At 37.1% G+C, this 22284-nt stretch overlaps 3 protein-coding genes across 9 annotated transcripts; 1 reads left to right on the forward strand and 2 right to left on the reverse strand.

The window, feature by feature from the left end:
* The first annotated feature begins 79 nt into the window (after window positions 1-79).
* Window positions 80-20651, forward strand: agbl2 (AGBL carboxypeptidase 2). 7 transcript variants are annotated; one of them, XM_056739704.1, is made up of 25 exons: window positions 460-782; window positions 926-989; window positions 1385-1522; window positions 1923-2108; window positions 2816-2923; window positions 3007-3154; window positions 3250-3483; window positions 3579-3984; window positions 4767-4909; window positions 5331-5490; window positions 5562-5688; window positions 5794-5894; window positions 6268-6380; window positions 6513-6579; window positions 6665-6778; window positions 6919-7005; window positions 7087-7197; window positions 7313-7370; window positions 7453-7647; window positions 7725-7758; window positions 7832-7947; window positions 8144-8246; window positions 8332-8463; window positions 8991-9060; window positions 9273-9377. In XM_056739704.1, the coding sequence occupies exons 1-24, from the start codon at window positions 777-779 to the stop codon at window positions 9010-9012; spliced, it is 2973 nt and encodes a 990-aa protein (XP_056595682.1). In that variant the 5' UTR covers window positions 460-776; the 3' UTR covers window positions 9013-9060; window positions 9273-9377. The 7 variants fall into 7 exon arrangements, with proteins under 7 accessions (XP_056595685.1, XP_056595678.1, XP_056595679.1 ...); XM_056739705.1 differs by lacking the exon at window positions 9273-9377 and adding an exon at window positions 9148-9261; XM_056739707.1 differs by lacking the exons at window positions 8991-9060; window positions 9273-9377 and adding an exon at window positions 20413-20651 and having other exon boundaries at window positions 80-782.
* On the reverse strand, window positions 9493-11175 carry tmem17 (transmembrane protein 17). Its single transcript, XM_056739710.1, has 5 exons — window positions 10846-11175; window positions 10395-10498; window positions 10172-10285; window positions 9949-10092; window positions 9493-9859 (listed from the first exon to the last, which is right to left on the reverse strand). The coding sequence occupies exons 1-5, from the start codon at window positions 10958-10960 to the stop codon at window positions 9761-9763; spliced, it is 576 nt and encodes a 191-aa protein (XP_056595688.1). The 5' UTR covers window positions 10961-11175; the 3' UTR covers window positions 9493-9760.
* On the reverse strand, window positions 12018-16823 carry slc15a5 (solute carrier family 15 member 5). The gene is made up of 9 exons (XM_056739837.1): window positions 16469-16823; window positions 15618-15840; window positions 14754-14923; window positions 13878-14098; window positions 13585-13774; window positions 13147-13335; window positions 12783-12914; window positions 12268-12376; window positions 12018-12162 (listed from the first exon to the last, which is right to left on the reverse strand). The coding sequence occupies exons 1-9, from the start codon at window positions 16821-16823 to the stop codon at window positions 12018-12020; spliced, it is 1734 nt and encodes a 577-aa protein (XP_056595815.1).
* Window positions 20652-22284: the final 1633 nt, after the last annotated feature.

The raw sequence follows: 22284 nt of genomic DNA on the forward strand, positions 1-22284 counted from the left end.
TATTAATATATAACATTGCTTTCTGTGTATACAGTTAACCATATGTCAATTGTTTCATTGACATACTTTTACCGATTTTTAATTATTGAGAGATCAATCTCATCAACAGTTTAATGCTTCCAAAAGCAAGGTCGTTGTGGTAACTCCGTTGCACTAAATGTTACACATTATTGTGGGAAATTTCTACTTTTTAAGTAATAATGTGTCGCGAAAGTTCTTTATGAATGTGCCAACTGTTTTCTTTTCATAAATACGAATGAACGTTTGTCAGTATGATCAACAGCACATTAGTCCATTTTTAACAGAGAACTTTTTGTTCGGTTTAAATGTTTCCTTGAGTCGGGATGTAAGGCCATTTTCTACATTGTGGATAATGAATAAAACTTTTCAAGCAATAAAAACAACGTTTTTATTTAAGTACTCATAAGAAAAGAAAGTGTTATATAATACACATGTCATTTAAACTTAATAGAGACCTCTTATTTACCTCTTATCTACACGCAGAAACGTCTCCATAACAACCGGGATACAAACAACGTCAGATGCGCCTAGACAAAAATAGTTACCAAGAGATTTACATTAAAATAGTGTAATTCTAGGTTTCTATCATGCGGTTGCTCATTTAAAATATTGATTCTGATGATTTCTGTGTGATTGTGTTTAAAGTGACGCTGTGTGATTTGATATCTTTGTTAAACGCTAAAGTTTTTAAGATCGGTTGTCGTGTCTCGAGATGACTTCATGACCCGCAGTTAATCGCATCGCTTTGAGGTGCAATGCAGGTGAGTGATCGCACAAAATTTACTGCTGTGTTTAACTCCACAGTTACAGTCTAACATTACACTGTTGGTTTAAATGCTGATACTCAGTTACGATTAACAACATGCCCTTCTAATTGTGTTACAACTCACTTTTTAAACAAAAGAACGTGGATGGTCCTTACGAGAGGCTCATTTTGCTACACCTTCAGCATTATGGATTAATCTCAGGTAAGACATGCAGGTTGATTTATAAATATACATAGGCCTACTGAATAGTGCCTTTCTGACAAACAAAAGAACCACCCAAGAAATGTAATGCTTATAATGGGAGTTTTCTGTATTGGTTTTAATGGAACGTGGCTCTGTGGTTAATGTCTTGGGTTCTTTTGGTGGGATCTGGTGGATGGGAACCAAAAGGACACTATTGAATCCTACTAGAATAACAGCCAAAACACACTTTACATTTTGTAATGGTTTTAATGGTAAGCGGCTGATGGTTGATAATGTTTTCTGCGTTAAGCTGTTTCAATAACAGTTTTATACTGTATTAATTCACCAATAGTCCAATGCAGTCCATATTTTTTCTAACTCATGTTTGCATCTCTCATTTTTATTTTGTTCAGACAATGGCTCTTCTGTGCATTCAGGTGTCTCGAGATGGGATGGGAACCAAGACTCCACCGCCTCAGATATCATCATCTCGCTTACTGAGAGTAATGATTCCAACATAGAGGAACAGGAGGAACCAAAGCCATGTCACAGTAAATATACTGCTCCTACTCCGGATGTCTTTTATTGACACATTCATATCCAATGCAACGACGCATGCACAATGTTGATATGTTGATTCAATTCTAAAGGCGTTTAAAAGCAAGCATAAAATGATGCAATATATACCACCAAATTATAATTGCCATCCCACTTTAAGGTGTCAAGTTGTCACACAATACACAGCACTTCCCATTCCCATGCCTTTATAAAAGATTCAGTGACTTACAACACAATGACTGTGCTTCGTGGTTACAAGGAGAGTTTTGATAGTACCTGCTGCTAACCACTGCTCTCCAAAGTATGTTTACTATAGACAGCAGAACAGCATGTTTATTGTATGTTTTCGATTTTGTCTTACACATGTTTTTGTGTGTTCTGTTTCGTCTCAAGACCATTTCAGTCTAGACAAAGTTCTCAGAACCCGGCAGCTAGTGTTTGACTTTGATGGTGAGAGGCCTATTCCACGTCTGAGGGACCCGTTGGACCTTCTCACGATCCCGTCTACCTCCTGTCCATTCCAGGGTGTCCGCTGGCCCATAGAATGTGAAGTGATCCGTGACAAAATCCAGCACATAGGTATCAGTGCCTTGCATGACTTTAAAAATAAAATTCCATTATTTTCCAACAAATAATACAGTATTTTGTCAGACTCTATACCACATGTATGCAGGCTTAGTCTGGTTGATAGTTGGGATGTAAGAATATATTCGTATCGCAATATCAAAATTGCCTCAATATTATCTTGGTCACATGACTGATTGAAATGCTAGCTCTTCCGGCCCTTTAACAAAGAACCTCCCTCAAGGTCCGGCTGGTGCAGTTTTTTATTTAAAAAAAGAGAGTTTTAAGTCTTAAATCTCATACTATACCTCATACCTCAAAGCAACAGTTGTGATGAGAAGACAAAGAAAAGAGGACAGGATGTGACATGGTTTTTGTACAATTGTACATCATCAACAATTTGTACATCATTTCAATGTTCAATAATTGTTTCTTAAACACTTATGGCGCTTTTTCCAAGTCTTAATTTGTCTTTTTAAATATCGCAATAAATATTGTACCGCAGACACAACACAAGGTATCACCGTACCGTTATATTGTGATATCGACACATCCCTAGTTGGTATTTTAGCCCAATATTTTCCATTGTTTTCTATTATTGAATGTCACTAGTGGTGCTTGCTAACGCAACTGTTTTGAAGTGCCTAGCAACCATCCGTTTTACTGCACCCCATTTGAAAAATAAATTCTGTCGACCCACATTTCCACCTTTTGAAAAACAGAATGGGATCCAAAAGAGCCTGAGCCGTTCTATGAGTCGACATGTAATGAGGAAGCTCCCATGCCAGTACGGGAGGAGAAAGGAAATATAGTTTACTGCATAGACCCAGGTAACATCATAATACAATTCTACATACAATAGCATATCAGATTTTTATCTGCATGAAATCTCCTGCTACTTTAACCTCCACAGCCACAAAAACCTCCTACTTCACCTACTCTCGTGTGGGTGGCAGCAGAGGGACCATTAAACGTGCCACGTGCTGTGCCAGTCCTCAGGAGGGATCTTTAGTCTTCGAATCTCGTTTTGAGAGTGGAAACCTTCAGAAAGCGGTGCGAGTGTGAGTTATATACTCGATTCAATGATAACATCTTCATAAATAATGTAACTGACAATATTGATACATATCTGTGGCTTATTTGAACATATTTGCAGTGGTCAGCATGCCTATGAGCTGACTTTGCGCAGCGATTTGTACACCACTAAGCACACCCAGTGGTTTTACTTCCGGGTGAGGAACATGAAGGCGGGGGTCAGCTATCGCTTCACCGTTATCAACCTGATGAAGACTAGCAGTCTGTATAGTGCTGGCATGCGCCCGCTGCTTTACTCCGAACAGGCTGCGTGGATGAAGGGGGAGGGTTGGAAGCGAGCCGGAACTAACATCCGGTATCATTTATTTATTTATTTACTCATTGTAAATTCATGTTGACTTGATACACACTTGTGGCACGGTCATCATTTTGTAACCCGTGTCTTTTCAGGTACTACCTAAACAATACGGAACAAGACGGTAAACCGCTGTACTCCCTCACCTGGACTATTGAGTTTCCTTATGACAGCGATACCTGCTACCTGGCCCACTGCTACCCATACACATATTCAGACCTGCAGCGATACCTGCGTGAGGTCATCTCAGACCCCGTCCGTGCGGCTCACTGTAAACTGCGGGTGCTTTGCCGTAGCCTGGCAGGCAATGCAGTGTACGTGTTGACTATAACGGCACCGTCCAACAGCTTGGCTGAACGTAAAGCCAAACGGGCAGTTGTGGTAACAGCGCGGGTCCACCCGGGAGAGACCAATGGTTCTTGGATGATGCAGGGTTTTTTGGAGTTCTTGTTGAGTGATGAGCCCGATGCCTGTCTGTTGAGGGAAACGTTTGTCTTTAAGGTGAGTTAAGGAAAGCGAGGACAAAATGGGTTTGAACTATTCCACATTTTCACTTAATCAGCATTTCTAGATGCATCATCTGTTGAATTTCAGCAGTGACATAAAGTCTTCCAACAGCAAGGGGAAAGACTTACAGCATGACAAGACACATGAAAACTGTGATAAAAATCCAGGTTGTCACATAATGAATAATTTTAGAACCTTCCCTAAATATTCTGAGTTCACAGAATGAAACAAAAATTATCATAACCTAAACACACACCAATAAATAGTAAATAAATATGCAAATAAAAGGGTTCTTATTTTTTCTGCCGCTGTATATCTGTTTATTTTCTGTATGGCTTCTTAATTGAAACTTAGAAAGATTTTTTGGATGCTTTTTTTCAATGCATTAAAATAGTTACAGGCAAGGTTAATATTGTCTACAAACGACTAAACTTTTTTTGGTTAATTAAAATAAAATAAAATTAGGCCTATATATAATTTGAATAATGGAAATGAACATTAGTTGTGCAAAAAGATTGAAATATGTTTGAGGCACAAAAATATTAACTAGGAATAAAAGAAAAGAAAAAAAAAACTCAACTTAAGCTAATACTGAAAATGAAAATAAATGAATCCTATGACAATATTAAAAAAGAAAAGGATAATATAATGACACAAGCACAAAGTAACAAAATGGTTAAATATGTAACTAAAATCAAGATAAAAACAATAATATAAAATGAATATTCCAAATATTAATAAAATAAATGAAAACCCTCAAATAACTCTGGTTACAGGTTGTGCCCATGCTGAACCCTGACGGTGTGGTGCTGGGAAACTACCGCTGCTCATTGGCTGGCCGTGATCTGAACCGAAACTACCGGAGTATGCTACGGGATTCTTTTCCATGCATTTGGCACACTCGTAACATGGTGAAACGGTAAATATTGGATCAATAGGCTTTCTATGTGTTACATGCTTTATGCAAAAAATAAATGAGATCCATTACAAAAAAATTCTTTATAAAATGTGCTATAAGTATACTTTCAGTCTACTATATTCTTTATACAGTCTAATTAAGTTTATGTACTTATATACTCAGAAAAACAAAGCTGTAAACTGGTTGTGTGCTCAAAGTTTACTTTTTACAACTGAAGTTTATTTATTAGTACACTTTTATAAAATGAAAAGTAGGCGAATTTAGTTGCAAGTTCTTACACAAGTAAACAAGTACTAGCACTTTTTACATAAAGCATACTTAAAAAATACTTGAACTGTGCTTAAGTATACTTAATAAAATGAACTTAAAGTAAACTTATTTTGTGTAAGAGATAATGAAACCAGCTTCATTCGTTTCACAGGTTGCTCACCGAGAGAGAGGTTGTGGTCTATTGCGACTTCCATGGTCACAGCAGGAAAAACAATGTGTTTATGTACGGCTGTACCGATCGCAAGGACACCTCACATTGTCTTCATGAGCGCATCTTCCCTCTGATGATGAGCAAAAATGCTAAAGACATGGTGCTGAAAATATTGTTGTAAAATAATCCAGTTTTTGAATTCATTAAATTGATTTCCTTTGTCTTTGCTAGTTTTCTTTTAGAAGTTGCAAGTTCAAAATGCACAAGAGCAAAGAGGGCACCGGTCGCATCGTCATGTGGAGACTAGGCATCAGAAACAGCTATACGATGGAGTCTACCTTTGGAGGCTCATCGTTAGGTACTTGTTCTGGATTCAATTCAATTTAAGCTCTTAGGAGTTGCACCAGAAATACAATTTGTATGTGTGTGTGTGTTTGGCTGCATTTGTTCACTCTGTTTGCAGGGGACAGAAAAGGCACACACTTCAGCACACGGGACCTGAAGTCAATGGGCTACAGCTTCTGTGACACTTTACTAGACTTCTGTGACCCCGACCCAGCTAAGGTGGTCCAGTTTTAGGCTTAACGTGTTGTTTTATTACATTTCTTAAAGGGATAGTTCACCCCAAAAGTATATTTCTGTCATCGTTTATTCATCCTCATGTCGTTCAAAACTTAATGACTCTTTATTCAGTGATACACAAAAGAAGATATTTGGAGAAAAGTCTCAGTGGATTTGTGTCCATACAATGGAAGTCAGTGGGGTCAGTGTTGTTTCGTTACCAAAATTCTTCAAGAGTATCTTCTTTTGTGTTCTGCAGACGAAAGTCATACATGTTTGAAAAGACATGAGGGAGATTCAAATAATTTATTTTTTTGCGTGAACTATCCCTTTAAGCTTTGAAAATAAGTGTATTCCTTCAACATATTATGTGCAGATTACACACTGTCTGGAGGAGCTGGGGGTGTTATTAAGGCAAGAGGTCAGAAAGAAGCTCGGAAGAGAGGTTGACTCCTTAGATGACCTCTCTGATATCGATATTGAGTCCAGGTAACAAAAGTTTTATTGCATCCAGCTTTATTGTTTTCATAATATACAGTTTGTACTTATAATAAAAAAAGATAATAATAAAAAGTAACCTGTAAACATCACACTACTCCACAATATTCAAATTCTGTGTAGCACAAGTGGATCCAACAGCACAGAATCAGACGGCCTTCCTGTTCATCTTTTAAATGCCACCAACCAGGTAAAGAATCCCTAAAGCACCCTTACAGCTGTTACATTTAGCTTGATCACAACTTAACTTAGTTGCCCTTGTTCTGTGATTGTAGCAAAAACAAGGCAAGAAAAAAAACCTGCGAAGTCGTAAAGAAAGGAACCGGCTTAGGCAGGAAAGAGTTCGAAGTGCAGGACCCAAAGTTATTCAAAGGACCGTCAAACATTTGGTAGGTTAAACATAATATGCATTTTGCATCTTTCTTGTATATTATACAAAATATTCATATAAAATCATTAAAGAAGACTTTTTAAGAAATGTACAGTAGATATCGTCATATCCGAATCATATTCTTACGCCTTTCTAAAGGCCCCTGTGCCCTCAAATGAAGATATGGTTAAAATGAGAATCCAGGAGAAAACATTATGCACCATGAAGGACAGTGCCACCCAAAAGGTAGCATAGTCAAAAACTTAAGATGATACAAAAGCTCTGAAGTGGCATAAAATGGATATTGAAACTATTTTTGGTGTGTAGGTGCCATGTATGGTAAGGGCCAATCAGACCAGCAGGTCTTGGATACCTCATCCCACCCCACACATAGGTGTTGTAGATCATGTGACTGTTTGGGTGGGCCGACTAGACAAGGTAAAGGAAGTGAAATGTTAAAATATGTTGGACATTGTCAAATACCCTGCATTAAGGCACATTTTCTCTTTACATCACGTACAACCATATATTTCAAAATATGTATTTATTACAGGTCGAACCGGCTACCAATATGCACAATGGTTATTCAGCTTGTAGCCACTCTGTCTCAGGTAACTGTAATGATTAAAACTGATCATTTACTTAAAAACAGTTCAATATGTATATATTAATAATGAAGCATTCTGCTTTCAGATGATACTGGACGTAACACTACCTCATCCGCTCCTCACCCGCAGGGGCAACCTCAGCGCCAAACTCTCTTAGCCACCAGTGGTCAAAAAAGATGTCCCTCTGTCCCAGCCTCAGGAAACAGGACACCGTCCATACCAGTCCATCCGCACAACATACCCTTCTACCCTGATTTTAGATCACAACCAGAAATAAAAGGTATGTCTTTGTTTTCATTCGAGCAGGTTTGCATCTTTGTGCTTGGGTGATGACATTTATTTTCCTGTATCTCATAGGAAGACTCCATGTCTCAAACGTTATACATAGAAGGTAAGTTGGCTAAAGTTCTACATCACGTTACATTTCACATGTAAACGTACTGTACTTACTTACATTTTCATAGCCAACAGAAACTCAGGCAGGAGAGACAAGCAAAAGGAGTCCATATTCCTGTGAAATACTTCATGCCATTAGACAACATGGGAACTTTAAGAATCAGTCACAAGACAGATGCACAAGGTAAGATTTTTAAAGATGTATCATTCTAAAACTGCTATAGCAGATGTGATGGGTGAAACATCGATATTTTTGTATTTATAAATAAAGCCTCCAAATGCTTATGGCTGTATATCAGTTTATTATGATAGTACAATCCAATTGATTTTCATTAAATTGAATCCGATCCAATTTCCAAAGATGCTTCTTATGTTGTAAGGTGCTTTGGGTGGTTTTGCATCGCCAGTTACTGCCACTGAAGCCAAGCAAACCAGTAAACAAGCTGTAAGAAATGCCTCCTGTTTCCTCCCGGACCTGAACAGGTTTTATTTTACTCTTGTTGAATAGATTGTTAATGTTGAAGATTGTCAAGCGTTCTCTTTATTGCTATAATGTGTTCTTTTGTAGCCAAACTCAGCAGTTTGGTAACCAGGCTGCAACCGGAGGTCTGATGTTAGGGAGGACGTCCATAGGAAACAAACCACAACTGATTATCAGAAGAGATGCTGCTTCCACAGACAGCCTTAGTAGTGAGGACAAGTATGTAGCAGTTATAATTTGTGTTTTCTGTTGGGGCAACATTTATAAGGTTCCTCATTTTAAAGGTCCAGTGAGTGAAATTTAGCGACATCTAGCGGTGAGGTTGCTAAATGCAACAAATGTGTCACTCTACCCCTCCACCCTCTCTTTTGAAGCACTACGGTGACTGACACAGAACTAAGGGGGTGTTGTACGAAAATTGTGTTTTAAAATGAAAACGATCCTTGTTTACTGTTGTTTTCACATTGCTTAGAACTACACTACACTACTGAAAAGCAAGAACGTATTCTAAAGTCTCCATTTTCATCCGTTTAAACAGAAACGCTACACCAGAGTTTTCAAACTATAACAGGGTCTGCAGCGTTTCCAAAAGTTTTCGGGGGTCGAAAACTCCGGAGTAGTGTAAGCGCGGGCGTTACCGTTTTTAAGAAAAACGCACTAGTATAAACGCTGTCTAAGATGTAGTCCTGTTTTTGCTTCTTTACCGAATGAGATAAAGTTTTTAACAGGGCAGTTTGTCTGTTTAGGGCTACTGTAGAGACAATATGACGAATTCCATGTAAGCAGTGTATGTAGATAGAAACAGCTCATAATAAGGTAATAAAAACATAACACTTATGTAAGGTTTTTTTTTACACCTCTGAAGACATAGTTATGTGTATTACATTTCATTTCTGTCAATAGATCCTCCAAAAACATTACACACTGGATCTTTAACATTACAGCTTACTTGGGAAGTGTATCAAACCTGTCTTTTTTCAGATCATACCCTATTTTTTTTCTGTACGTTAACTCCTTTTCTTTCTAAGGTTGCCTCAGGAGCCCAAAGTCAACAGATGTTCTCCCTCAAAGATTAAAAAAGTTGGTCAGTTTTCTGGATAATAGCATGTGAGGAATAAGAAAAGATTTAAAACAAAGTGCCTTATAATTTTATTGTCATATTACTTGTGCAATCCTGACACGAACAACCATTTTTATTTGTTAATGTATTTAATAAAAGCACATACAAAATATAATAAGAACGATGTGTGTTGATATAAATTAAATAAGGCACTTGAGATATGTGTTTGTATAAATTAAATAAGGCACTTCAGTAAATTGAAAAAGTAGATATACAATTTGATTAAAAAATATCGCTCAGAGAATACTACAAAGGCTACGTTGGATATTTCCACAGCAAACAAACATCAATGACTGTCAAGTATCTGTTAATGTTTTCTATGGATAACAGATCATTGTAGTGATCTTGGTGCAAAAATTCTTTTTTTATCAAGTCCATCAGTAGAGATGTCCAATGTTATGTTCCTAATTCCTGAATCCCATCAAACTGCCTTAAATGGAAATGAGTTTCGGTGTGCCGGACCATTGCACGCAGGGCAACAAAGCCAAAAAGCGCCTAAAATAAACACACAACGCATGAGCATGTGATAAGTAATAAATTATAGAGAATCTCATATTGATACACAAATATACAATCCTTTATACCTCTGCGAAGATAAACAAGGCCAGTATAATATGAACTCCTCTTTCCAGAGGCTGAATGAGAATAGCCTCATTAAAGAGCTGGAACAGAATCATCGGACACTGCAATAAAAGAGTCAAGAGCCAAAATCCAGCCAATTCTGGAACCTAATGAAATCAAGAAATACAATTTTAGGTCTCAAGCATGATTCTATTAGAAAATGATGTTAAAAACGTAATTATTTACCTTTTCTTGCAGATTACCAACATTGCCCAGGTAGAGTCTGATGGCCTCAATGATGGTCATTAAAATAAGGACAGTGATCAGGATGAACTTGTAATAATCAACAAGGGCCAGATACTGGACAGAAGAATGTTATGTAAGCTCTCATTGATATGACATCATTTCAGTACATTAAAACAGCAATAGTCATGCCAGATTGAAGATATTAAGACAAGTGCAGAGTTACCTTCAGTTGAAGCATGACAACCTCACTAATCCACCAGAAAGGAAAGAACCACATGTTAAAGTGAAGTGCCATCTGAAGAGGAAGGTTGGATATCACATCTTTATCTAAGGAGGAAAATGAATGTAATGAGCGAGTAAACAAACTGTGTTTTTAAAACAAGGTGAGCATCCTACCTAGACAGTGAACGTCATATGCGCGTGCAACGATTGGCTCAGTTGACGCGCCAATAATCGAAACATGCTAAGCCATGTAACGTTAGGCAGCTTGAAACGTTTTAAAACACAGCCAGTTATGTTTAACAGTGATAAAAGCGTCAAAATATGTTTAAATCACATTTAATCTAAAATATGAGTGAATTCGGCAGCATCAAATACACATGCGGCTAAGCAGCTGAGTTAGCCCAGCAGCTAGCAGCACCAAAGTGAAGAATAAACCTCTGAAACACACTTGCCCTCTCTTAAAAAATTCGCATGCTCTCCGGGGGAAGGCTGCGTACGGGTGTGATCCACGAAAACGGTTCTGGAAAAATCGCCAAGCCGCCTTCGTATAGGTTCGGGCAGGTCCATGTTGATGTTGAGCTGACTCGAGTCCGTAGCAACGCTTCGTCGCGACGCTGCTCCAGCTGTGATGGAGGTGTGTTTTCTGCGCAGATGCAACCGTGCTGAATTTAACTCATTAGTCGCAACGAAGGATGAATGCGATCAAAACAATACTAAAATGTATTTATATCAAACAACAATCACCATTTATTTACGAAGAAGTTGTTGACGATTACACGAGGGTTCAAAGGGCATACTTTACTACTTTAATATAAAACAGCTGTAAACATAATGTGGTAGAATGTTACAACGTCTTTGTAAATAAATATTTTAATGTGTGTGTTTTTGTTCATTTTACTGTATTTAACATTTGTTTTTGCACATGGATGCGGCTGGAGAGAGGGATGCGGCGCTGCACTGATCGGTCGTTGTATGACATCAAAGTATCGCGGGAGTGATAAAATATCACTGAGTAGAATTTCTCTCGCGATACTTTAATGTCAAACTCCTCAGTTTGTTGCCAAACTCCTCAGTGTGTTGCAAAATGCCTTTGTGATTTCGTACAACACTGTATTACCAACTCTAAGGCAACTAATATATTAGCTGTGGACCATGATGACAAATACTAGACAGGTACTAATAATAGACATCAGCCTGGAAATCAACATTAATGGAGTTGAGACAGCTGAGATCAAACTAATGCAGAAACTCCAATTTACACCAAAATGTTAAGCTTAATGAACATTTTCTTTCATTTCTGTCTGGATGATATCCTTGGCCCCAGAAGTTTTTGTACTACTTTGCTTGCAAATGTTTTTTTGTTTTATGCAATGCTCTATAATAATGTTTTCTATAATACATTTTCTCTTTGATAGTGATATGATAATGATATAAAAAAATATAAAAAATATCATAAAATAGCTTTATTTTTTAACATGGGTTTGGTTTGACAGCATATCTTCTAATAGGTTGACACTATTATGTGGCTATTTACAAGCACTGCTCTGATTCCATAAGAGCAGAATTGATTCACTAGTGTCTGTTGTGTAACGCCAGCGTTACACATTCTGTGTGTTTTGTGAAGTCACGAGACAGTTTCCATGGAGGTTAAAGTTTCAGAGCGTTCCACTGTGTCATAGAAGCGAAGATAGGTCTTATACTGAAGAAGTTTCTCAGACAGATGACTTTGTCTTGCTCCACTGCTCAACTCCACACTCAAATCTGTGTACCTGCCGAGAAACATTATACACAATGAGCTGTCAATTATTTAAACAATTTTTGTTTGGTTAATTCTAAATGGGTGTGTTGTAGAATATGTTTGGCTTAAAGTGTACCTCTGTGATATTCTCCAAAACACAAGTGTGTTTATAGCCATTAACGTAGCCAGTGTAAAGAAAAACCTCTCCATATTGCCAGCGCTGGGGTTATTCGGATAAAAGTTTCCTGCAATCATTTAACAAAATGTGTATGAATAAAATACTAGGGGTGCATCGATATATATTGGCCAATAATCGGTATGGGTCGATAAAAGCAATTTTTTACATTATATCAGCTATTGGCCAATACATCCTGTCAAACAAAAAAGGACAGGAAAATGCTATTCATTTGTGATCTGTATATTGAAAACATTACGAAACATCACCAGTTTGATGTTCAATATTAATAGTCATTATGGGGATTAATAACATTCAGAATGTTAAGAAATATAAATCTTTAGAATCGGCATTGGGATCGGCAGATAACACTCTGAATAATCAAATAATTAAGTATTAATCAAATATAGATGATAGTGAGTGACATGATCAATAACTTTTTTTATGGTTTAGTAATTTAAATAAAACTTGTTTACCTCCTGACACAAAATAAAGGAATTGAATAAGGAAAGCGCCAAGAAAGCAGCCACCTCCATATGACAGGGTCAGGAAATGCAGCGAGACGCCTCTGAGGTTGCTGGGAGTCAGACAGAAGGCGATGAAGGAGCCTATACAGAGGGACAGGAGGAAAAACATCCTTCTAAGAAAAAAAATGTAGTAGTTTAGTGAAAGTAGTCTATAATGTCGACTACCTCCCTTTCGGTTTATGTTGTTTTTCTAAACAAAAATAGTTGGATTAATGTGGTGTCTTTGAAATGTTTATATTTATATAAACATTTGTGTATATTTTATATAACATAAAATATATAATTTTTTAATGGGTGTCTTTAAAATACGTACATGCTGGTGTTACAAAGGCCTCTGCCACACCCAGTAAAATGTACTGAGGAGTCAGCTGAAAACATCTCATGGAGGACACCTGAAGGACCGTGCCTGACAATGTCTGCTCCACCTGTGGGTAATCCTTTCTATGGATCTCTGAGATTCCAGCCAGTAATGCCGAAAGAGCGGCACAAGCATGGCCCATAGCTGTGGAGAAATATAAAAATGTGCACGTGAGAATTTATGTTATTCTGGGTATTTAGTATAGAGTTGGCCAACCTTGGAAATTAAAGGTGTGAAATCTGTTTAAAAATCTATTTAAGGTGGAGTCTCCTCCATGTCTTATATTTTGCTAAATCCACTATTATTAGAAAATCGGTGACAAGTATGCCATTATATAGGGTAATTGTCAGGGTCCCTTGAAGTTGAATCTTTTATCTTGATGGAGGTGCTTACTGATAAATGTGGCTGGAGAGGGAAAGATTTTTTTTTTGGGAGATTGGTAGCAAGTGTTCAGAAGTTCCAGCAGTGGTGCCAAGATAAACACAGGCAGTATACTGATAACCTTCATCACTGCTACTGGCCAGATAAAACCATTGAGTTTGAGGTTTGAATGCATCGTCTGTAGATAATAGCCCGATGGAATCTGCCAAAGTAATGGTAAAGATTTTAGAGAACAAGCAAATGTTTATAGACGGAATACAGAGCAATCGGGGGTACTTAAGGCCTTATTTGTCATACATACTTGCCTGAGTAATGCAAGCGCGATATAAAACCTGAAGTCCGAAGAGAGGAAAAAGTTTCACCAGGATCTTAACATTTTCCACATTGGTCTCACTATAACAGCCACCGTTGATTTCTTTGGCCCGGTCTAGCCAGTTAGCAACGTCGCCGCTTAAGTGGCGGTAATGGAGGCAACACATTTTCAGAGAATTCAGGAACACACCGAACGTGGTTAGCAGGGAACTTCCTGTTCATTCAACAGACCAAAATTCACAGTTGTTGAAAAAAAAAAGATAATAATGTGATAATAATTTCTGCATGCCTTTATATTACTTGAATAGAATTTTTTAAAACAAAGGTGCTTAAAGGGGTCTTCACAGCGATGCCATAGAAGAACCATTTTTGGTTCCACAAAGAACCATTCATCTCATTCTTACTTTTTTATATTCAGATGTTTAAGGTTCTTCATGGAACCAAAAGGTTCTTCTATGGCATCGAAGAGCCTTTTGAAGCACATTTTTTTAAAGAGTTTAAACCCTTGCATCATTTAGAATATGAAACTAGTACCCTTGTCCATTCAATCGCGAAAGAAGATCTCGGACCGTTAATTATAGGTACATTGATGCCTCATTCGACGTGTGAGCGGCACATGCTCAGCAGCGATCGTTTCAGTGCCGAGTCAATGCGCCATCCTTACATATCTATGGCTCAAATCTGTTAACATGATTGGTTACAGGGTTATGATGTCATAGATAGAGGCAGTCCTTGATAAACTGGAGTTTTGCAATGGCTTAAAATTGTGAATTTGCACATGGTTTGTAATATAAACGACATTAAAAACATGATTTTCACCACAGGGGGACTTTCAATATAATGACTATATTAGTTGAATAGCTTCTTACCTTTTTTGGGGTGGAATGTGAGCTTGTTGCGCACCATATGTATGGCGATGAGGGCCAGAAGAACTGAGGTGAAAGGGATGAGAAAACACAAGTTTTTGGCCACTGACTGCTGAATGTAGGCGATCCCTAAAATTACAACCATTGAATTCAGATTGACCAGCCAGTAAAACCTGTGGATAAAAGATATAGTTTCACCACAGACATCTTAATTGTAGAATAATTACAATTTAGTCAAAACCAGTATGGGAATATGAGTCAAAATGATCGTGATGATTTTTCTTTTATGCCAAAAAGGAATAGAATATTAAGTGAAGATCATGTTCCATGAAGATATTTAGTAAATTTCCTACCGTAAATATATAGAAACTTTATTTTTGTGAGTGGATGCAGCAAAATCGCAAACAAAAATGGCCGGAAAACAACGCTCTGCATTTGCTGCTGCCCGCTCTTTGGGAATTACATTCTCAAGTTTGGTATCTATGTAAAGCTTTATTTCCACATTTATGTTCATATACTCTCCATAACATCATTACAGAGGTAAGCTTTTAGAGAGACTTACAAAAACCTGTTTCTTCTTAGTGACAGCCTGCTACAGCACCTCTGTGCCTCAAAATCTCAACTTCAAATGAGATTTTCTCAATATTTAGATTTTTTGCACCCTCATATTTCAGAGTTTCAAACAGTTTAATCTCTGCCAAATATTGTCCTGTCCTCATAAACCATACATAAATATAAAGCTTATTTATTTAACTTTCAGTTTTTCAAAAAAAATTCCCAGAAGACTGGTTTTGTTGTCCAGGGTCAAAAATGTGCTTTAAATGTACCATATACCGCCCTAAACTTTTCGTGACGATACCAGCTTACCAGTTGAAGAATGACGACAGTTGGTGTCGATCACATCCTTGAAGGTGATAGGCTGCCATTGGGCAGAGGATGGCACGGATGCCACCAATGCCAAGAGCCACGGCAACAAGTCCTGTGTAGAAGAGGATGTGTTGCTCGTGCGGCTCTATCTGATGCACAATATTATGTGTGTTAATATAGAAATCCTCAAAAGGGAAGGCGACGACTGGAAGCATGGCAGTACCTGTAAGCAACCAAGCAGTGGCAAACCGGTTTATGGTTTTAACAAGCAGTTGTGAACAGTTTTCTTACTAACGGGTGTTTTATGGGAGCTTATTCTCTGTTGCAAACACTTGGCTTTACTTATTCGGTCATAAAGGGATATCTTAACCAAAAATAAAACTTCTGTCATTGATGTACCTTCATGTCGTTTAAAACCTGTTTATGACTCTTTCTTTAACACAAAAGAAGATATTTTAAGAAATGTCTTGGTGGGTCTGTGTTCATACAATGGGAATCAATGTTTGGTACCCAAAGTTCTTTAAAATATCGTATTTTAATACGTAATTGAAATGAATGAAATGTAAATCACACGAGGATGAGTAAATAATATCATTTTATTAATTTAATTTAATTAATAAATACAAATTTAAAGTATTGAATTTTTATTTTCAGATGAAATATCCGGCTAACAGTAACAAGAAACTTGTAAAGCCGGTCATACATTTTTTTTTGTAACATTACCAATAATCTTTGCAAATTGCACAACTCCACGGAGTAACTCCAAATTACAGTTTGTTTTCTAAACCCCAAGCAAAACAATAAAGGCTTCATAGAAATACCAAAAATTTCAACCCATTCAACTCACTAACCGAAGAAATGAAGAAGAGCACAAAAGCCCAGAACCCTTGTCCTCCCGAAGCACGTCTCTGCGAACCATCCCAAAAGAACAGGCGTGAGAACGCTGGCCCCGACAAAACATGTGTTCACCATGGCCGCTTGATAATTGCTGTATCCCAACTTGATGGTGCAGAAAAGGATCATGTTGCAAACAATCCCAAAAAAGGTAAACCTCTCGAACAGCTCCACGAACAGAACACAAACAATCGCTTGCAGCTTTTTACGTTCCTTGCGAGGCATGGTGACCGTCCCATTGGGATGTGAAGATTCAAAGACCCCCTGATGGAGGTGGCCATCACGTCGATCAAATGCACTTACGGGTGGCATGCTTCTTCTAGAGCTCTTCCTGTGGAAGTGATGCAAATGCAGTCTCCATTGCTAGAGACCAAGACTGACCATTTCTCACAGTCACGTGAAATCTTGTAGATACCTAACAACAGACTTGGCAAGGTTGCATTATTTCTCCTTACTGAAGTTTCTGAGTAATGTTTACTGACTGCTTCTCTTCATAAGCGTATTGAAGTTTCCAGTCTGTTGTACTCAGGAAGGCCTTCGATTGGGTGTTATTAAGATAACTGATGTGTCGGCAGTGTGCCTGCTGGGCAATGATGATAAAAGCGGTTTCAGAGATGTGAGACATACTTGTGTAATGAGTTTGTTGAATGGCTGTCCTTTCCTTTTATAGAAGTTAACTAGTTTTTGGTTTGTAATTATTTAATATAAATGTACCACTATTACACTACCTTTTTATGTTGCAGTACCAAGGATTTGACCTAAATTTATTAAATAAATCTTTACGAGGTATTTTATCATGGTCACCGCTATCTCCAGGTGTGACATTTTGTGATTCATGGTTTTGATAGAACAGATTTCCACCGGCACCCATGTTGATCCGACACCCATATTATACGCTTGTTTGTTTATTCAAATAGTGTAAGCTGAAGCACCTGATGACATTTCTCTCAAATTCATTTCACAAGTATGTATCAATGCGGTGCGAGCAAATTATAGATAATTAAACTTTCAACAACACAAGATGCTGCTAGTATATAACACCACGCTGTGAAAGGTGGCCAAGAGGCAGTGCCAAATTAGTCAGCATGTGAAATGTGAAATCCAGTCCTGTTACAGTCTGCTGTGCCTTTTTGATGTTTTTGAAAGGCGGGGGAATAAACAAAATATTTTATACTGTATATCTTACACAATTTACAGAGTGAATTTAAAAAGTTTTATCTCGCAAGAAATGAATAAATAACTCTCTCATAGAAATTAATTATAATGAATAATATTACTAATATTGATCATTATATACTGTTCTCATATTGTTTAGTAATATTATTTTGTTACATCCTTATCTTCACCTTGATTTCGAATTGTCTCATTTTACTATAATCCTTAATTATGTATTTTATATATAATTACACAGATATAGTCATTCTATTTATATTCTATTTATAATGACATTTTATATAATTTGACTTATTTTGGTATAGCTGCTATTTGTAAATTCTATTGATAAATATTTGTATAAATATGTATTTATATAAATATTTAATATATTTAAACATACATGGTAATAGCTTCTATATATATTCTAATTAATAAGTTCTATTTATTATTATATTTTATATATATATAATGTAACATATAAAGACCACATTGGAAAACGTAAGCAGCTCTAATTTTACACTGGTCCACAAAAACTTCCTGTATCAGTTTTTTAACACTATACAAACATTTGAGCAACAACCAACAGTACATCATAGCAAAATCAAAATGTTAAACAACTAACTTTAAGATTTAATTATATATGTAAGATTTAAGTAAAGTATTCCGGACAAGTGTTCTCATGTGAAGTAGTCTATAGTTGGCTTCTATTTAAATATTCTATTTAGAATGATATTTTACATATAATTTAACTATTTTAATTGCAGCCAAAGATTTCTGTGCATTTTTTATAGAATATCTTTGGGAAAGTTGATTCTATTAGTGTTGTTTGGCCTGTAGCCACATAGCATCAGGGTCGCTCTGTTCTGGATGGCCACGGTGTGCTGGGTTTGAATATTTCTGCCTGAGCTCACCAATTATGTGAGTGGAGAAAGGACCACAGTGGTGGAGCTGACTGGGCGTGAATGGTGCTCAAAAGGGAAGAGAAACCTGCAGACTGAAAGAACACTGACTCAGTGTGGTGCATCGGTGAATGAGACCACAGTCTGGTTGCCATGGATCCAACTTGTGATGAACCTTATGCGTGTCACTAAAACACGTTTTCTTAGACTTTTGTTCGAATTAAGTTCATCGCTATGACTAAAATATATTGATTTATTAATATGTTGTAACTGTGATTTTAATTGTGATGTTGATTGATCTACTCTGAGAATGTATGAGACTTGCCAGTTGTATTTTGTAATTTAGGAATTACTCCTCTAGAGGGCGCCGTTTAAATTGGCAAGACTATATTTAGTGCAAAAAGCTTAAAAAAGTCACACATACTATTGGGATGTCTCACTTATTAATATATGTTTACTGATAGCAATTTTGTTGACTATATTAAAATAAAGAAACTTTTAAACAGTGTTAAACAGGGCAGTTAAACAGTGTTAAATAGGCCTAATTGGCAAAATAATTGAAAGTGCACACAGTTAAAAATGAGATATTATTTCAATGAAAGTAACTTGCCTGATTTTGCATTTATTTATTTATAAATAAACGTATTAAACTTGTCTCTCATTTTCAAGGTTTAGCTACTTTCTTCAAAGGTTTTGAAAACCTTTTTATTTATTGCCATTTATTGCACTTATGCCATTCTCAGAGCAGTTGAACTCAAGTCACAAGTTGTAAGACATTGCTTGTTTTTAACCTTCATGTTGACTTCAAGCCAAACGTTTCTAATCACCTTATATCCGAAAAATCCCCGAATGCAGGTCCTCAATGGCAAAAGTCACACAACGCTGCTTCAAATGACATGCGTAAAATTCCACCGCATTCTTTCATGCACACTCTCAAGTGCTGTTTTGCCTTTTCAATGGACTCCACAACTTAAAACGCTTTTGCACAAGCTAAAGATCAGCTTTCCAATGCGTCCTTTGGGGCCGCATGCATTTTATTGCTTTTATTTCTATACATAAAGAAACAGAGATCACTTCTCAATGGTGGAATAACAGGAAAAGGATGGAGTGCTTTAATTAGTGCGGAGGCTTTTGATTCGTTGAACAGAACGGCTGGTGCAAATGCACAGGGCAAGGAGATTAGGCAGTTCACTAGGTGACGTACGCCCAGGCCCTTTTTGCCTGCTGGAAACCCAGCCATTGAGACTTCGGAGCCTCGGGTGTTAAGCTGCCGGGGTGCCAAAGAGGCTGTTGTATGGGGTGACAATAGGGCTCCCTGGACCCAGACAGAGGATGTGATAAGAGAGCTAATGCATCCTCATGGACGAGGCTTCGGGTGCCAATGGAGCATTGCTGGAGGAAAATTGTTGTGTAGTTAATATGAGCAGCACTCAACCCCAGTGCATACTGGGTAATGATTTTATGGATAATAACTTGCAAAGAAAATGTGACATTTCGGTATAGTTTGGAAGATTTGATCAATTTTCTCTATATTTTATAGATATATATATATTATAGCAATTGGACTATTAAGAAACCATGCAATTATTTAAATATATATTTTAGATATACAAGCGGCCCATTTTCTGATAGTTTAGCAACAGCCCCCATTTCCAGAACATTCCGCACCCCTGGAAACTTTTGTGATGTTTAATTGATTCATATACTAATTCTTGTTTGTTTCAGGTCATAGGTCTCACTTACCATAACATATCACCCATTTCTGAGAGTGGGTTAGTTAGCGTATATACCAGGCTTGATTGTGAAGAGGAATGCCATTGAATTTGAACCTTTTTTTTTACTCGCAGGACTCTTTTGTCCGCTAGCTGAAGAAATCCATTGTGCAGCTGGACACCCTGAGAAAGAGAGAACCCAGAGCCGTTGTCTGCAGATGCTTCTGCTCGGCCTTAGCCGGCTGAATGGGCTGAATAGCATCGGAAACAGCCATACCCAGACAAGACAATGCCACTGGGCAGCTTTGAAGATTAAGAAATTAGGGATGGGGAGTCCGGGGCATAATTGCAAATGCTGTTTCATTGTATCGGTTATGCATGTGTTTGTGTGCGAGCTGCACTCGGAAGCGTTTGTTGGGAACTATCTATATAAAGGCGAATAGTATAACATAGTCAACTATTTTAACTTTTAAATATGTACATGATATAGATGGGTTGTTTTATAAAACATGTCTTTTCCAGCATGATGAGGCTTTGTTTTTACCAAGTCCAGTGTATGAAATTTAGTGGCATCTAGTGGTGAGGTTGTAAATTGCAACCAACGGCTCACTCCCTTTCAAAGCACTACGGCGGCTGACACAGGACACAGGATGTCGACATGTTTTCACTTCTTTGAGAAGTTTGTCCATTTAGGTCTACTGTAAAAACATCATGGCAAATTCCATGCAAGGGGACCTGCGGTAGATAGAAATAGCTTATTCTAATGTAATAAAAACATAACACTTCAGTATGTAAGGTCTTTATATGCCTCCAAAGACTTAGTTATCTATATTATATTGCATTTCTGTTAATAGATCCTCTTATAAATTACACACAGCACATTTAAACCATCTGTCAGGTCAATAGTGTGTTTATTGATGCTGTTGAATTGAATTGAATAGTGCTCTACTAAAAATTATGTAATGATGATCAGTTTGTTTATGAGTTGTCAAAAAAAATCATTGTCATCATCACAAAATCATGACAACAGGTTCAGAATGTACTTCTGCCCCCTACTGACAAATGGCAACAAAACATAAGATGCTGTAATGTTCTTGAAGTTATGTAGTTGACCCAAATATGAAGATTCCCACCCTAGATTGTATTTGACTTGGTTTTACCAATAGAAGGAAAATGTATCTGTTCACCCATATGACAAATAGTCAAGATTTTAGCAACAAAAAGCTTTTTTTTTTTGGCAATAAATAAAAAGGTTTTCAAAATCTTTGAAGAAAGTAGCTAAACCTTGAAAATAAGAGACAATTTAATACGTTTATTTATAAATAAATAAATGCAAAATCAGGCAAGTTACTTTCATTGAAATAATATCTCATTTTTTACTTTGTGCACTTTCAATTATTTTGCCAATTAGGCCTATTTAACACTGTTTAACTGCCCTGTTTAACACTGTTTAAAAGTTTCTTTATTTTAATATAGTCAACAAAATTAAACAAAATTTTAATTTTGGCCATTCGGGAGATAAAAAATGTTGAAATTGCCTTTTAAGTACAAACTAGAAATGACTTTAACGGCAGCAAATATTTTTTACAGTGTTTTACTTCCACTATTACTTTAATGCTAAATGTGCTTTTTGGAGCTTCACCATGTTGAGTCCCATTTATGATTATTTGTATAAAACTAGAAGAAAGGAAGGAAGTCATACATCTGATCTTGGTAGTCATGAGGATGATTAAAAAAGTTAAAGTTACTATTTTGTCAAAGTTACTGTTTATGAAAGACACAAACGGCCCCTGTTTTGTTGAATGACCCAGATGGGCGGGTGTTTAAAAACATCCTGATGCTGTAAGTTGAAAAGCACTTTAACAAGGATTGTTGAAATGTTCCAAAGGTGAAACTCTTCTGATTGGCTGTTTAAGAGCTTGAACACTGTGTCTACCCCAATGTGAAATCAAAGGAACGCAATAACCGGCCTTTACCTCTCCGCTCTCCTGTTGCTAGGAAACCCTG

Source organism: Triplophysa dalaica, chromosome 24 (genome assembly GCF_015846415.1).
Source record: "Triplophysa dalaica isolate WHDGS20190420 chromosome 24, ASM1584641v1, whole genome shotgun sequence".
In the NCBI taxonomy this organism is placed as follows: domain Eukaryota; kingdom Metazoa; phylum Chordata; class Actinopteri; order Cypriniformes; family Nemacheilidae; genus Triplophysa; species Triplophysa dalaica.